An 18,866-nucleotide genomic window follows, 5' to 3' on the forward strand; every position below is an offset into this window, starting at 1 on the left:
AGAAAAATGATTTAATGAACGCAGAAACAAAAAAATAAATTAAAGATTGGTAAATCCTTCTGAATCCAGCTGATTTGGGATCATCCCTGGTTCTATCAAACAAAAGTTTTCAACAAAAAATATGGGTGGAGTGGGGTGGGGGAAGGAATGGTTAAAGAATGAGGATTAACAGAGAAGAGTATCTGCATTAAGAATAACTTTTCAAGAGGTGTAAGAAGTACAACAACAACAACAACAACAACAACAATGAAAATGTTATTTATGCATAGGAGTTCTAGAGAAACAGACTATTATTGTAGTAGTAGTAGTAGTGATGGTAGTTTTAAATGCAACGTACCCTCATAACCATCCTGATTCAAGTCGTCTGCGTTGGCCAGTGCTGCCCCGAAGCGACCGTGCTCACACCCGAGTGTATAACATTCTAGCTCGTTCATGTCTCGACTCAGAATTTTGAAGGGAACTGTACTCTCATCCATTTCCTGAAACAAAAGAATGTTTTAGGGGAAGAGGTGATAAACATGTTCAAAATAACAGACTTCATAAAAGGCAAGCCATGTGTATGTGTACAAATACGAACTGTTAAACCCTACACATTTTAATCTCTCTCTGTTTTTTGCCGTTTTCTCTCCATTTTATTCCCTCTCAATCCCTCCTGTCAAAGAGCATACGCTTGAAACATCAAGGACTTTTCCATTATTCCTGAGCATCGAACTATAATACACCGGCTTGTTGTTCCTTCACCTGTCTTTGTTGTATTTTGTTTTACTCATTTTGCCCCAGTTAAATTTGTCTTTTGTATGCTTGAAGTAAATGAAAATCATCATCATCGTTGTTGTTTAACGTCCGCTTTCCATGCTAGCATGGGTTGGATGATTTGACTGAGGACTGGTGAAACCAGATGGTTACACCAGACTCCAATCTGATTTGGCAGAATTTCTACAGCTGGATGTCCTTCCTAACACCAACCACTCCGAGAGTGTAGTGGGTGCTTTTACGTGCCACCGGCACGAAGGCCAGTCAGGCGGTACTGGCAACGGCCATGCTCAAAATGGTGTATTTCATGTGCCACCCGCACAAGAGCCAGTCCAGGGGCACTGGCAAATTTTGTGAAATTGTGTTCAGGATATGTTATAATGTTTTTAATGCATTTAGAGAAGGTCATTTGCTAAGCTGGTATTGTTTTTGTGAGGGAATAAACATTATTGAAAGATACTTGTTTCTTAAAGTTAAAATTGTTGTAACTATTACTCATTGTGCCCCACCCCCTACTTATTCCAGAACTTATTCTATCAGTTTCTTCTTGCTGAAGTGCTTAGTTATGCAGTTGTCAAGTGGTGCTTGAAGGCAAACTTAAAGACACACACACACACATACATATTCAATAGATTTTTTCAGTTTCATCATGATCATCATTGCTTAACGTCTGCTTTCCATGCTGGCATGGGTTGGACGGTTCAACTGAGGGCTGGCAAGCCAGGAGGCTGCACCAGGCTCCAATCTAATCTGTCAAGGTTTCTACAGCTGGATGCCCTTCCTATAATGCCACCCACTCTGAGAGAGTGTAATGGCTGCTTTTTGTGTGCCACCAGCACGGGTGCCAGTCAGGCGACATTGGCATCAACCATGTTCTCTCAAATCCACTCACAAGGTTTTGGTTGGCTCAGGTCTATAGTAGAAGACACTTGTCCAAGGTGCCATGCAGCAGGACTGAGCCTAACACCACTTGACTGGGAAGCAAGCTTCTTACCACATAGCCATGCACCCTAAACATATTTTAGTGAAAAATAGAGATCTTAGAGACAAAAAAAGAAGATACTGACCCCATTAGGGACACCCATGTAAATGTAAATGGCTCCACCTTTCTTTGGATGTTGGTAAAATGGGGCTCCGACAATAAGGTCATGATAACTAAGAAAGAGAAAATAAAAACCATTTAGAAAAATACACAAGAAATATGATTATGAAATTATATTGATTAATATAATCTTTTCTACTCTAGGCACAAGGCCCGAAAGTTTTGGGGAGGGGGCCAGTCGATTAGATCGACATCAACCCTGAAAAGATGACAGGCAAAGTCAACCTCGGCGGAATTTGAACTCAGAACGTAAAGACAGATGAAATACCGCTAAGCATTTCGCCCGGCGTGCCAACGTTTCTGCCAGCTCTCCGCCTTATATTGATTAATATATTGATTAATATATTGATTAATATATTGATTAATAGGCAAGCTGGCAGAATCGTTAGCATGCCTGGCAAAATGCTTAGCAGTATTTCATATGAGTTCAAATTCCGCCGAGGTCGACTTTGCCTTTCATCCTTTCGGGGTCGATTAAATAAGTACCAGTTACGCACTGCGGTCGATGTAATTGACTTAATCTGTCTGTCTGTCCTTGTTTGTCCCCTCTGTGTTTAGCCCCTTGTGGGCAATAACAAAAAATAAATGTATTAATATATTGGTTTCACATTTTGGTACAAGATCAACAATCTCAGGGCAGGGGATAAGTTGATTACATTGACCCCAGTGCTTAACTGGTACTTATTTTATTGACCCTGGGAGTATGCAGGGCAAAGTTGACCTTGGTGGAATTTGAACTCAACCACTAAGCATTTTGCCTTGCATCCTAATGATTCTGCCAGCTCCCTGCCCCTACAAATCCAGAAAATTAAAACCCAGAGTAAACACAGCACAGGCTTTTACGCGAACAAATCCCCACCACACATCTCACCCACGACTAGTTACTTTATTTTGGATGCCCCAGGAGGAGGATAGTGATGAAAGGGATCTTAACAAGATTTGAAATCAGTACATAGAGAACTGGAGCAGACACCACAAAGTTTATCCAAAATCCTGATGATTCTCCAATCCACTGTCTGAGATTGATACTTTCTTTATTGGCCCCAGGAGGAAGAAAAGCAAAAATGCTTTCAGCTGGATTTGAACTCAGAAGGTTAAGAGCCGGAACAGATATTTACTTTGTGCAATGCTCTAAACAATGTGATTGAAGACAGAAAAAATAGCTAATGGGTGTATATGCATATTTCAAAAGTTATTGCTCTTTCATCAGAACCATATCCTACTTATCAACGATTCATGAACGCATCACTTAAATACCCACTAAGTTTAGCAGTGTAAAACTACTGGACAGACTAATTGACACATAAAACACCATTCCTGGCAACTGCTGGTATTTACAAGACGATAAGCCAGTTAATGACTACATGACTGATTAATTTATTTTGTCAAGATAATTGGAGGATCTTAAACAAGCAGAAACAAATTAGGATATCAAATTTGAGGAAATGGCAGAAATGGGAAGAAGGGTATTCAGTGATGTTGATGGCAGTGAAACAGCAGATGATTGGTCTAGAATCAGTCACATGATCACCTGGTAAACAACAGATTCCCGGTTCAAGTCTTGTTTACAGGCCATTGCTACACTTTTGTCTCTGATTGGTGTTTATAATGCTTGACGTCGTTAATTCCTAAGTGGTTAATTACGAGAGTAATTAGAGCATTCAACAGAGTTTACTTAATGGCCCATTCCCTACCATTACCAAAAAAAAAACAAAAATAGGGGGGAAACAAAGAATTTCTTTAAAATATTTGGAAAGTTGGAATAACAGGCTGGACTGAATTATGAAAATGGATTAGGTAGGAAGGACTGGCTGCATGGATGGATGAGTGTATATACATGTATGAATGAGTGAGTGTCTGTATATACACATACATACATATATATAGGCATACATACATACATATATACAGATAAAGTGTAGGAGTGGCTGTGTGGTAAGTAGCTTGCTTACCAACCACATGGTTCCGGGTTCAGTCCCACTGCGTGGCACCTTGGGCAAGTGTTTTTTACTATAGGCTCAGGCCAACCAAAGCCTTGTGAGTGGATTTGGTAGACGGAAACTGAAAGAAGCCCGTCGTATATATGTATATATATATATATATATATGTGTGTGTATATATATATATATATATATATATACATATATATATATATATATATACATATATATATATATATATATATATATATATATATATACATATATATATATATATATATATATATATATATATGTATGTGTGTATGTGTTTGTGTGTCTGTGTTTATCCCCGTAACTTAGCGGTTCAGCAAAAGAGACCGATAGAATAAGTACCAGGCTTCCAAAGAATAAGTCCTGGGGTCGATTTGCTCGACTAAAAGGCGGTGTTCCAGCATGGCTGCAGTCAAAAGACTGAAACAAGTGAAAGAGTAAAAGAGAGAAACGAAGAATTCTCTGTTAACTCACCCATCTTTGTTGAAATCAACAGCAACGACACTGTAGCCAAAGGAAGACCCGAACTGGTCACCGGACAATGTCTTTTTAACAGCATGATATAGATTTGCCACTTTAGGTATCCGATGTGCAACCAGGAGTACTTGCCCGGTTCCATTTGATCTTGGGGCTCCTGTAGCATAGTAATTTCCTTTAGAATCAAACTGACCTGTTGTGATAGAGTAACCTGATCAAAGAGAAATGTGGAGTTAATTTAACATCAACCCTACAAGGAGTAAAAAGGAGTTTGTAAAACACACTAAGGAAACAATGTGTATATGTTATTTCTTTACTACCCACAAGGGGCTACACACAGAGGGGACAAACAAGGATAGACAAATGGATTAAGTCGATTATATCGACCCCAGTGCGTAACTGGTATTTATTTAATCGACCCCGAAAGGATGAAAGGCAAAGTCGACCTCCGCAGAATTCGAACTCAACGTAACAGCAGACAAAATACCGCTAAGCATTTCACCCGGCCTGCTGACGTTTCTGCTAGCTCGACGCCTTCAAACAATGTGTATGTGTGTATTCCTGTGTGGGTATGTATGTATTATGATAGATTGCTAACCACTACACATTCTTTTTTTTCTCTCCTTGTTTCTTTCTGTGTTCCTTTCTGTGGAAGAGCGTAGGCTCGAAACATTAAAGACTTTTTCACTTCCCGAGCGTTATACTAATACATCTGTTTGTTTTCTACACCACCTGTCTTCGTCTTTTGTTTTTTGTGAATTCTCCCTATATATATATATATATATATATATATATATATATATATATGTCCAGCCAAGAATTAATGCTACCTTAGAAACAAGTGAGGATTTGTGACAGGAAAAGCATCCAGTCATATAAAATCTGCCTCAACAAATTTTGTCTAACCCAAGCAAAGATGGAAAAGTAGACATTAAAATGATGATGATGATGATGAAGTGATAATGCAGATAATTACCAACAAAGGAATTGGCTTTGATTTCATCTCCAAACTTGGATTCTTTGGTCGTCGTATCTCCTCCATGGAAAGCAATAACTTTGGAATAGATGGTACCTGGAAATATAAAAAATTTACAGATGTGACTGGGAGATATAAAGACCCCAGTTGAACCGTCCATCCCATGCCAGCATGGAAAACAGACGTATAATGATGATGATGATGATGATGATGATGATGATATGAAGATTAGCCTGCGGTGCTATGTAAAAGGCACTTGTGCCAGTCCTTACACAAAAAGTACCCACTACACTCTTGGAGTGGTTGGCGTTAGGAAGGGCATCCAGCTGTAGAAACTCTGCCAAATCAGATTGGAGCCTGGTGTAGCCATCTGGTTCACCAGTCCTCAGTCAAATCGTCCAACCCATGCTAGCATGGAAAGCAGACGTTAAACGATGATGATGATGATGATCCAGCCATAGAAACCATGCCAAATCAGACTGGAGCCTGGCGCAGCCCTCCAGCTTGCTAGCTCTGGTCAAAACTTTCAACACACGTCAGCATATTAAATGCGCTGGTTCAATTCCACTCCTTTATTACTAGTCAAATGGTTAAATAACCAAAGAACTAATCGATTGTTTATTTTAACAGGATTGAATAGGAAGTTGCTTGCTCTGTTTTTGTCTAAATTCTTTCATTGCTATTTTCCGACCCTTTTAATGAGTTTTTTTTTTAAGTATACATTACCTCGCCAATTAAGGACACCAGGCGCACCGACACCAAATGTTTGAACCTGAAAAATAAGCAAAATAAATGATAGTAAAATACATGAAAATGAGAACCAAATACATGTGTATGTGTGTGTGTCCGTGTGTCCCCTCACATCATGTGGTGGCTGTACATGAGTATCACCACCATGCAACTGATGTCATTTATTTTCCAGGTTTCTGTGAAAAACCATGGAGAAATATTACTTTGCTTAGAAATAGTTGAGGATTAGCACCAAGAAAGGCATTTGACTATAATATCTGCCTCAACAAACTTCATTTGATCCAGGCAAGTATGGCCGATGAGGCCAATGTGGGATCAACATATCTGATTGCAATGATGACAGAGATATGACTGTCCAGGGTCTGATGATGCAGCTGCATTATTTTTCGGTGTACAAAGTGCATTCTGTAAGAATATATTAATTCTATGATAGGTTATTCTAGATAACCATGTTGTTGGCACTCCGTCGCTCACAACGTCGAGGGTTCCAGTTGATCCGATCAACGGAACAGCCAGCTCGTGAAATTAACGTGCAAGTGGCTGAGCACTCCACAGACACGTGTACCCTTAACGTAGTTCTCGGGGATATTCAGCGTGACACAGAGTGTGACAAGGCTGACCCTTTGAATTACAGGCACAACAGAAACAGGAAGTAAGAGTGAGAGAAAGTTGTGGTGAAAGAGTACAGCAGGGTTCGCCACCATCCCCTGCCGGAGCCTCGTGGAGCTTTAGGTGTTTTCGCTCAATAAACACTCACAACGCCCGGTCTGGGAATCGAAACCGCGATCCTATGACCGCGAGTCCCCTGCCCAAACCACTGGGCCATTGCGTCTCCACGCTAGATAACCATATCCAAATATTTATTTGGATAATACTATTCTTACACCTGACGTGTACACTCTCATTATAACCCAAAGAAGAAGCAACAAATTAAATGGAAACATCAGTTTGGAAGAGAAGGCAGCTAATGAAATACTCACATTTTTCCCGCTTGGCACAAACACGGCACTGGTTCCAGTCTGCGAGGATCCATATTCTGTATGGTCTCCATAGACATTGGTTACGAATTTTTGGGGTGCAGTCAAGTCATTATCCAGGATGTAACAAACTCCATTAAAACTGACGCCTTCATGATAGCGATGGGCACAAGCCTTCAACAACAACGACAAATTAGAAAAATATTTCATCAAAGAAGTTTTTTTCTTTACCTGTTTTATCTTTTACCTGTTTCAGTTATTAGACTATAGCCATGCTAAGGCACTGCCTTGAAGGATATTAGCCAGATAAATCAACCTTCCTTTTTAAGACTAGGCTTGAAAGTTCAAAGACTTTTCCATTCTTCCCAAGCATCAAACTAATACACCTGCTTGTTCTTTCACTTGTCCTTTGTTTTCTGTAAATTTGAACTCTGCATGTGAGTGTGTGTGTGTGTGTGTGTGTGTGGAGGCAACCTGCCAAAACAGACACAGAAGTCTGGTGCAGTCTTCCTGCTTGGCTCATATCAAACTATCCAATCCATGCCAACATGGAAGGAGGACATTAAACAGGAGTGGCTGTGTGGTAAGTAGCTTGCTTACCAACCACATGGTTCCGGGTTCATTCCCACTGCGTGGCACCTTGGGCAAGTGTCTTCTACTATAGCCTCAGGCCGACCAAAGCCTTGTGAGTGGATTTGGTAGACGGAAACTGAAAGAAGCCCGTTATATATATATATATATATATATATATATATATATATATATGTATGTGTGTGTATATGTTTGTGTGTCCGTGTTTGCCCCCCCCCCCCCAAACATCGCTTGACAACCAATGCTGGTGTGTTTACGTCCCCCGTAACTTAGCGGTTCGGCAAAAGAGATCGATAGAATAAGTACCAGGCTTCCAAAGAATAAGTCCTGGGGTCGATTTGCTCGACTAAAAGGCGGTGCTCCAGCATGGCCGCAGTCAAATGACTGATACAAGTAAAAAGAAAAAAGAAAGAAAAAAATGACGACGATATACACACATACATACACTTGTATAATTATTCCTAAGAGTTCCAACCATCTCTCCTTGTCTCCAAAAAACTTTATTCCAACCATTTTCACTCATTTTACATAAATTCTTCACTGACAATACAACAATACCGACTTCTTGGGATTCAGTTGATTTACTTCAGAGTTTTATCTAGAGAAGAACTGGAAGCGCTTCGGTGCTGGTTGGTGGTAGGAGTGGGAGGGAGGGGAGAGAAAGGGAGGGAGGAGAGGATAGATGGTTGCCAAGCAACCATTCCCTCGGAACGCCAGCCTGGTTTCCTGAAGCTTGTAACTTTAATGATCAAATGAGGCTCGTCAAGGCTAATTAACTGAGGTATTACAACAAACATAGACACACACAGAGAAACATTCTTTCTCGCCTCACCCCGCAACTCAGTAACATATGTACATACAAACAACCATGCACACAAACACATCTACACACACACATCTATACATACACACACACAACCATATCTATACATACATACACACACACATACAGACAGAGTTGGTTTCATATTCATTAATAGATGGAATTAATCACACAAGTAACATCTGCAATTAGACTAACAAGTCAACAAGCCAATGTAGGAGGCTTAAACGAAGCAACTTGACCTGCAAGAAATAGCAGCAAAATATTCTGACATTGAATAACGTCTTCTTACATCCTCTCCACTTCACCGAAAAGGGTGGGTGGTCATCACTGGGACATCTTGACTATAAATCTACTGAAACAGCAACAACAGTCAAACCAAAGACAATAATGGTGGTGTTGTTTTTCTTTAGCTCCAGGTCAAGAGACACTCCAGTTGTGACTGTCCCATCTACTTAAAAGATTTTTTAGATAACTAAAGTGTGATTTGAAGGAAATTTGGCTCCTATTGAACAACTTACACTGAAGATCCACCATTCTGACAGAACTAAAATCAAAAGTGTCCTAGCCATGACCATCCCAGCTTTTTTTCTATATAAAAACAACCAAGATCCATGCTAGGTAATGTGTCCTTCACTAAAGACAGCAGGATATGATTCGGAATAGATTCATCTGCTACTTTTGACAGGTCAAATGACCACTTCAAGGATTTCTGATAGTGATAATTGAAGGGTGAGTCAAGAGAAGGACAAACAGACAGACAATAAATAACATTTGTCAAATGTTGTCACTGGTCAAAAGAAGCAAATAAATCTATTCCGAATCATATCCTGCTGTCTTGAGTGAGGGACACGTTAAGTTAACAAGAGGCTGAGTACTCCCTGGCCACGTACACTCCTGATATGTTTCTCAGGTAGAATCAATGTGATATAGCATTAAGGGATTGGACCTTAGAATAACGAGCAAAATCACTGGACAGGTTTCAACAGTTTTTATTCACTCGATTTTACTTGGGCTGATACAAGGGTAACAGTAAAGGATGCTAGACCCAAGATGCCATGCAGTGCAACTGAACCAGAGACCCTGTGGTTGCAGGAAGAACTTGTGAACCACTTGGTCAAGCTGCATCTCCATTGCATAATGTCGTTCTAAATATACAAAGGATGGGCATGGCTGGATTGTTTACTTTGTTCTGTCAGGACCGACTCGGGGCTAAACAACAACAGGAGTCCTGCTTTAATTGGTACAGGGCCTGTTTGTCTTTGCACTAATGTGAGGGCCCGAGGCTAAGCAAAAACCAATGATGACCACCTGTATCCTTTACTGGTTTCAGTCATTGGACTGCAGTCATGCTGGGGTACCACCTTAAAAGGGTTTAGTCAAATGATTCAACCCCAATAGGCGTAGGCGTGGCTGTGTGGTAAGAAGCTTGCTTGCTAACCACATGGTTCCAGGTTTGGTCCCACTGCGTGGCACCTTGGGCAAGTATCTTCTACTATATAGCCTTGGGCAAATCAAAGCCTCATGAGTGGATGTGATAGATGGAAACTGAAAAGAAGCCTGTCATACTACACAGCTCTGCCAGTGCTTAAAATTCCCGTGAAACATCCCTTCCTGGTATGGAACTTTATTTACGAACCCCTACATCCTTGGAATGATGAAAGGAAAAGAGGACCACAACAGGATTTGAACTCTCAGAGCAGAAAAGTTAGGACAAATATCACATGGCATTCTTTCCAATGCTCTAACGACCCTCAGTTGATTACCTTTAAACAATAGCAACAATGACCTTGTAATTGTTTGTTTGTTGCAGCTGTTTATGAAATGAAGTACTTCCTTTGGTCCCCTCCCAGATAAACAGTCACTCACCACCCGCCAACTTGCCCCACTCCTTAAAACACCAAAAAAATATCATCAACATCATTGAACATCTGTTGTCCATACTGACATGGGAAACTCATCTTCTCTGGCTCATCCCAAACTACTCACTGCACACCACACATGCACACATGTACATACATATACATGTTTGTGTGTGTGTGTATGTGTAATATCTACATACATAAACACACACACACTCATATGTATATAGACACATGCATGTCTTTATATACATAAGTATACACATAAACATACATATGTATATAGACACATGCATGTCTTTATATACATAAATATACACATAAACATACATATGTATATATATATATATATTGTTGTACTTGGAGATGGTCATATTGCCAGTTTAGCCAATAAAAACACTCGCACTGTATACTTGGTGTTAATTTGCTTCAGCTTTATATTACATTATATTACATTAATCCTATTTCGGCCAGAGTTCTTTCGTCACACTTCTGTGACCTCATCAGTGGTCCTTTGCTTTCTTCTTTCTTATATGTGTCTCACCTTGCTAACAAATACATACATACATATATATATATATATATATGTATATATATATATATATATATATATATATATATATATATATATATACACATACATATATATATATATATATACACATACATATATATATATATATATACACATACATATATATATATATATATATATATATATATATATATATATATATATATATATATATATATATATATATATACATATATATATATATATATATATATATATATATATATATACATATATATATATATATATATATATATATATATATATATACATATATATATATATATATATATATATATATATATATATATATATATATATATATACATATATATATATATATATATATATATATATATATATATATGTATATGCACATATAAAGAGAATGAATGGGAGAAAGAGAGCCTGCCTTATGTCGACCCAATAGAGGGACCAGCTATCCGAGTTGATAGTACCAGGGTAGATAAAGCAATTAAGAGTATGAAGACCGGGAAAGCCCCCGGCCCATCAGGAATCACTGCAGAGATGCTCAAAATATCTGGCAGTGTTGGCTATAGCCTAGTCACCCGTATTACGAACCAGGTGATACATGAAGGAGTCATACCCTATGACTGGTGTAGCAGCATCATAGTCAACTGCTACAAAGGTAAAGGGGACGCTTTAGATACAAATAATTACAGAGGCATCAAGCTGTTAGATCAGGTTATGAAAGTTACAGAGAGGGTCATAGCCCAACTAATTAGGGAGCGAATCAATTTAGATGAGATGCAGTTTGAGTTCGTGCCAGGTAAAAGCACTACTGATGCCTTATTTCTAGTGAGACAGTTGCAGGAGAAATACCTAGCTAAGGATAAACCTCTGTACCTGGCTTTCGTTGACATGGAGAAAGCCTTTGACAGGGTCCCCCGATCCCTTATCTGGTGGTCAATGAGGAAACTTGGGATAGAAGAATGGTTAGTGAGAGCTGTGCGAGCCATGTACAGAGATGCTGCCAGTAAGGTGAGGGTTGGAAATGAGTACAGCAATGAATTCCGGGTAGAGGTAGGGGTCCACCAAGGTTCCGTCCTCAGCCCCCTATTATTTACCATAGTCCTCCAGGCAATCACAGAGGAGTTCAAGACAGGTTGCCCCTGGGAGCTCCTCTATGCTGATGACCTTGCCCTAATTGCGGAGTCACTATCAGAACTAGAGGAGAAGTTTCAGGTGTGGAAGCAAGGTCTAGAATTGAAGGGCCTTAGAGTCAACCTAGCTAAAACCAAAATCCTAATAAGTAGGAAGGTAGATAAAACACAAACCCCTTCAGGTAGATGGCCCTGCTCAGTATGTAGAAAAGGAGTAGGTAGTAACTCTATAAGATGTACCCGGTGCAAGCTATGGACACATAAGAGGTGCAGCAACATCAAAGGCAGGTTAACTAGCAAGTTAGTTTTTGTTTGTGGCAGATGTTCAGGTGCAATAAAGACTGCAAACAAACAGGAAACAACTTCTATCTCATTCCAGGGTGAAAAACTAGAGGTAGTCGATAGCTTCCGCTATCTGGGCGACCAAGTTAGTAGTGGGGGTGGGTGCGCTGAAAGTGTAGCTGCTAGAATAAGAATAGCCTGGGCAAAGTTTAGAGAGCTCTTACCCCTGCTGGCGACAAAGGGACTCTCACTCAGAGTAAAAGGCAGACTGTATGACGCATGCGTACGAACAACCATGCTACATGGCAGTGAAACATGGGCTGTAACTGCTGAGGACATACGTAAGCTCGCAAGGAATGAAGCCAGTATGCTCCGTTGGATGTGTAATGTCAATGTGAATACCCGTCAGAGTGTAAGTATCTTGAGAGAAAAGCTGAACATTAGAAGCATCAGTTGTGGCGTGCAAGAGAGACGATTGCGCTGGTATGGACATGTGGTGAGAATGGAGGAGGATAGCTGCGTGAAAAAGTGCCACACCCTAACAGTTGAGGGAACCCGTGGAAGAGGTAGGCCCAGGAAGACCTGGGCTGAGGTGGTGAGGCAAGACCTTCGTACATTGGGCCTCACCGAGGCGATGACTACGGACCGAGACCTTTGGAAATGGGCTGTGCGTGAGAAGACCCGGCAAGCCAAGTAAGATCGTTGCCAGTGCCCCTGGACTGGTTCTTGTGCGGGTGGCACATGAGATGCACCATTTTGAGCGTGGCCGTTGCCAGTACCGCCTGACTGGCTCCTGTAGGATTTTCGAGCGAGATCGTTGCCAGTGCCCCTGGACTGGCTTGTGCGGGTGGCACATAAAAGACACCATTTCGAGCGTGGCCGTTTTCGTGCGGGTGACACGTAAAAGCACCCACTACACTCTCTGAGTGGTTGGCGTTAGGAAGGGCATCCAGCTGTAGAAACTCTGCCAAATCGGACTGGAGCCTGGTGTTGCCATCCGGTTTCACCAGTCCTCAGTCAAATCGTCCAACCCATGCTAGCATGGAAAGCGGACGTTAAACGATGATGATGATGATGATGATGCACACACTCACAATGTATGTTTAATCTCCACCAATCCCTCTCTATGTAACACTATCAATAAACAAACAGTCTGATACAGTAGAGAATGGGGTGAGGTGGTCGTGGTGGAAGGGACTGAAGTGTTCGCCATTATTTCTCACAGACACATTGGTGCCATCAATGACAGGCCTCTGACTTTGGTTTTGAAGACAAAGCCATCCAGTTATTCGATCAAAAGATCTACTTATTCTGTTATATTTAGTAAAAGTGGTCAAACGGTGCCGACCCTTGAAACTTAGCTATGATGGGTACAGTCATTCATCTTACACCTGTGTTTTTCCAGGATATATGTGTATATATCCGTAGTTAAGTATGATCGAAAGGATTCAAGAGTAGGAAATTAGCGTCAAGTAGTAGGCAGCTAATATGAAAAACAGAAAGCGAAATTGTGATGGCACCTGTGCCCAGCGTCGCCTTTCTGGCACCTGTGCCCGTGGCACATGTAAAGACTTTCGAGCGAGAACGTTGCTAGTGCCGCTGGACCGGCTCCTGTGCAGATGGCACATGAAATACACCATTTCAAGCGTGGCCATTGCCAGTACCGCCTGACTGGCCTTCGTGCCGGTGGCACCTAAAAGCACCCACTACACTCTCGGAGTGGTTGGCGTTAGGAAGGGCATCCAGCTGTAGAAACTCTGCGAGATCAGATTGGAGCCTGGTGTAGCCATCCGGTTTCACCAGTCTTCAGTCAAATCGTCCAACCCATGCTAGCATGGAAAGCGGACGTTAAACGAAGAAGAAGAAGAAGAAGAAGAAGAAGGATGAAGGGGAGGCTTGGATAAGATATTTGAATGAACCAACTTACAATGACATTAGCTTCTGTTTTCTTCTTCTCTGATAAAAGTGTCACACCTAGCCATTGGTTTTTCTTTGGCTCCGTAGCTGGACAAAGAAAGTTACAAGAGGAAAAACAAAACATTTAAAAAAAATTATAATTATGGACTGCAAACTATAAGGTGTATTTTTTTTTTTTTTTTCTTTTTTTCTTCTTAAGTTTCAGCTTAGAGCTGCGGCCATGCTGATGCACCACCCTGTATATAAATATACCTACAAACACACACTTGTATATATATATATATATATATATATATATATACACTTTTACTTGTTTCAGCCTTTTGACTGTGGCCATGCTGGAGCACCGCCTTTAGTCGAGCAAATCGACCCCAGGACTTATTCTTTAGAAGCCTAGTACTTATTCTATCAGACTCTTTTGCCGAACCGCTAAGTTACGGGGACATAAACACACCAGCATCGGTTGTCAAGCGATGTTGGGGGGACAAACACAGACACACATACATATATATATATATATACATATATACAACGGGCTTCTTTCAGTTTCTGTCTACCAAATCCACTTACAAGGCTTTGGTCGTCCCGAGGCTGTAGTAGAAGACACTTGCCCAAGATGCCACGCAGTGGGACTGAACCCGGGACCATGTGGTTGGCAAGCAAGCTACTTACCACACAGCCACTCCTACGCCTATATATATATATATATATATATATATATATATATATATATATATATATATATATATATATATATATATATATAAAAACATACATTCACATATATATATTTACATATACATAAATATACATATATATACACATACATACATACATACATACACATATATATACATAGGTGCAGGAATGGTTATGTGGTAAGAAGTATGTTTCCCAACCACATGATTCCTGGTTCAGTCTCACTGTGTTGGGTGTCTTCTACTATAGGTTCAGGCCCACCAGAGAGTGCGGTGAGCAGATTTGGTCCATTGAAAGTTGAGTCACAAATCCACCTTGATTTATTGTAGTTTATCAAGTTATGTGACTAAGGTCGGTGGGTTGAAACTGGAGCAGTGGTTCACAATTAGGGACCATATGATCCTTGGGAGAGGTCCATATGACCCTTGGGGGGGGGGGCGTTCATATGACCTTGGGGAGGGGGCCGTAATGACCCTGGGGGCCCACGTAAAATTTTCTTGTTAAAGTTTATGTGCACTAAATTGGTTATACTTTTACAATTCGTCTCTTTTGCTGAACCTCCAAGCAATGGGGACATAAACAAACCAACAGCAGTTATCAGCAGTGGTGGGGTAGCTGGCACTGTCGATTACGTCGACAGGGGTTCCAGTTGATCTGATCAACAGAACAGCCTGGCTCTCTAAAGTACAGGTACTACTCATTTTTGCCAGCTGGGTGGACTGGAGCAACATGAAATAAAGTGTCTTGCTCAAGGACAAAACATGTTGCCAGGAATTGAACCCATGACCTTACAATCATGAACTGAGTGCCCTAACCACTAAACCATGCACCTTCACTTCTATGCATGTCTTTTCTTTCTCTTTTTAATTTCGAGTAACTAAAAGAAGACACGCATACACATACCTATGGCAGGCTTGTTTCAGCTCAGAGTTACGGAAGGAGACACTTGCCCCAATGTGCCACACAGTGAGACTGAACCTAGAACCATGTGGTTTGCAAGAAAACTTCTTACTGCCCAACCACACCTGCAACCTATATTCACTCACCCATTAAAGATTTATGCCCATTCATGAATACATTAAATATTTATGGTGGAGGCATAATGGCTCAGTGGTTAGGGCAGCGGACTCGCGGTCATAGGATCACAGTTTCGATTCCCAGACCAGGCGTTGTGAGTGTTTATTGAGCGAAAACACCTAAAGCCCCACGAGGCTCCGGCAGGGGATGGTGGTGAACCCTGCTGTACTATTTCACCACAACTTTCTCTCGCTCTTTCTTCCTGTTTCTGTTGTACCTGTGTTTCAAAGGGGCCAGCCTTATTACATACAGTCAGTGTTACGCTGAATCTCCCTGAGAACTACGTTAAGGGTACACGTGTCTGTGGAGTGCTCAGCCACTTGCACGTTAATTTCACGAGCAGGCTGTTCCGTTGATCGGATCAACTGGAACCCTCGTCGTCGTAACCGACAGAGTGCCACGAAGGATTTACAGCTTTTCATTTACTGATTAAACATTAATGTGTATTCCTAAAGTCATTAGAATCACAGACAAGTAGAACTGTTCAAAACCGACAGAACCCAACACAATAGAGGTATTCAGTCTGAAAAGAAAAAACAAATTGAAATATTCCAGTCAGTCCATATTTTATTTATTTATTTTTGATGCTATTTGTTATTTTTTTTTTTTGACAGTAATCCAAACCAAAATGTTAAAATTAGTGAAACAATAAAGCATTGTGTTTAGAGACATGCCAGTGCTGTGTTTGATGTGTAAAATATTCCAGAAGAATGAATCAAGTGGATGAAGAATAATTAAGTAATTATAGGCATTTCCGAGAGAGAGAGAGAGAGAGAGAAGTAGGTTTTATGGTTGAAGTGTTCTTTATCTATGATTTCTGTCATGTTTCGAGTTCCTGTTTAACACCCAAAATCTTAACAATATTTAACAAACAAACAAACAAGATGAGAACAAATATCTGTCAAATGTAAATAATGTAAAAGAAAAATATTTCATACTTAGGCTAATATTTAACTGTTCACAACTTTCTTCCACAGAAAAACGACATTTCTGTAATTGACCAGGCTGCTCTACTTTTTTATAGTTAGAATCATTGGCTTGAGGGGCACCAACCAAAAATCTGGAAAACAAAATGGAAGAGATTAGGGTCTGTGTGTGTGTGTGTGTGTGTGTTCTCTTCTGGTTTTAATTACTTAAATCCTTTCTGTAAGAAAGGAGCTGGTTTCTAACAAAGACAAGGTCACATTGCAAACTTATGAAAAGTCTTGCATATTTTAACTGTTCCATTTACAGAATTAGCTGGTTGATTTGTCTGAAAATTCTTCTCCAGATTGTTACTTAGGTATTTAGTTTTTATAGTAGTTAATCCTGAACCTGGGAAGACATCAGACAGCTTGTCCACATCAACACCCAAAGTTTCCCAGAAAATGTCATCACCCTTCTTCAACCCTTAGTCCGCTATATATTGTTAAATGTGGGACTCCTGCCAACTGCTTTTCCTGACTAGTAGAGGGTGGTCATCATCTAACAGCAATCCTGATGTCAGGTATCCAGTGTTGGTCTTTCCTTGACCCAAGACAAAAGTTCCAGCAAAGAGATAAGCTGCAAAAAGATATGCTTTACTAACAGAAACCTCACCGTCTTGGAATGTCTGCAGGTAGAACAACCTCAGTATAATATTTCTATGTATCATCAGCTATGGCATGCTGATTCCTACCTTGCAGAAGATGTTGGAAGCATCTGTTTGCTATAATGATTTGGAGATAGTCGATATTTTCAAATTCTTCAAACATCTTTAGGTTACAAAATTAAGAATGTTTTGATTAGTGAACACAAGACTTTTAAATTCCTGTCTCGCCACTTCCTCTGCCTATGTATCTTTTACATTGGAATCAAGAATCATTTAACGGAAGTAAGGTTGTTTTAAACAGAAAATATCCCACAGCAGTCAAAAATACCTGACTAAAAATTGAAACACTCCTTTAATCAGTAATTAAAATATTTTAGGATATCATCTTCTGATACCTTTCTACAGAGTAATAACAACAGTTTGTAAACCATTTTGTTTTGTTGTTGGCACTCCGTCGCTTACGACGTTGAGGGTTCCAGTTGATCCGATCAACGGAACAGCCTGCTCGTGAAATTAACGTGCAAGTGGCTGAGCACTCCACAGACACGTGTACCCTTAACGTAGTTCTCGGGGGAGATTCAGCGTGACACAGTGTGACAAGGCTGGCCCTTTGAATTACAGGCACAACAGAAACAGGAAGTAAGAGTGAGAGAAAGTTGTGGTGGAAGAGTACAGCAGGGTTCGCCACCATCCCCTGCCGGAGCCTCGTGGAGCTTTAGGTGTTTTCACTCAATAAACACTCACAACGCTCGGTCTGGGAATCGAAACCGCGAGCCTATGACCGCGAGTTCGCTGCCCTAACCACTGGGCCATTGCGCCTCCACAAACCATTTTGTACAACAGTAACAAATGTTAATCATTCTTGACATCAATAACAACCAATTATTAACCCTTTTGTGACATGGTGTTTTGGTATGTGCAGCCAAAAAGACCAAATTTTTTTTATACTGACATAGATCAACTGAAAGACGATCTCTGATTGGCTGTTACACTTCAACCATTCACAACATTTATTCCATCAGGCCGATGGATTGGCCTTGAAGTTCTTTCAGCTTGTATCACTTGGGCCAATCAATCAGCCTGGGTGTCCCAAGAAGGTTAACCATTCTTCTGAGCGGTGATAACTGTTTGTTAACCATTTACCCAGGACCATGATTTTATACCCGAATCAGCCAAATCCAGACTCCCACACCTACCCTAGAAAGTCTAAAAAAAATAAACAATCACATCATCGAAATCTCAAAGCTACAAGATAATATATGATTAATTCAAAACAAGCCAGAGTAATCTTGAATGCTAAAGGGTTGAATAATGTAGATGATGATGATGATGATTATAT

At 40.4% G+C, this 18,866-nt stretch overlaps 1 protein-coding gene across 2 annotated transcripts in view; it reads right to left on the reverse strand.

Moving 5' to 3' along the window:
• The window catches only part of LOC106876614 (integrin alpha-6), a 92,930-nt gene that overhangs the window by 21,376 nt on the left and 52,688 nt on the right, over positions 1 to 18,866 (reverse strand). For both annotated transcript variants that reach the window (XM_089343472.1, XM_089343471.1), the window contains exons 2-9: positions 16,896 to 17,017; positions 14,192 to 14,268; positions 7,012 to 7,182; positions 6,008 to 6,053; positions 5,282 to 5,377; positions 4,303 to 4,516; positions 1,821 to 1,908; positions 338 to 479 (exon numbers count right to left, since the gene is read on the reverse strand). In XM_089343472.1, coding sequence (XP_089199598.1) covers positions 338 to 479; positions 1,821 to 1,908; positions 4,303 to 4,516; positions 5,282 to 5,377; positions 6,008 to 6,053; positions 7,012 to 7,182; positions 14,192 to 14,268; positions 16,896 to 17,017 — 956 coding nt within the window. The remainder of the gene's footprint in view (positions 1 to 337; positions 480 to 1,820; positions 1,909 to 4,302; positions 4,517 to 5,281; positions 5,378 to 6,007; positions 6,054 to 7,011; positions 7,183 to 14,191; positions 14,269 to 16,895; positions 17,018 to 18,866) is intronic.

This window comes from Octopus bimaculoides, chromosome 27, assembly GCF_046866305.1.
Source record: "Octopus bimaculoides isolate indiv1 chromosome 27, ASM4686630v1, whole genome shotgun sequence".
Lineage (NCBI taxonomy): Eukaryota > Metazoa > Mollusca > Cephalopoda > Octopoda > Octopodidae > Octopus > Octopus bimaculoides.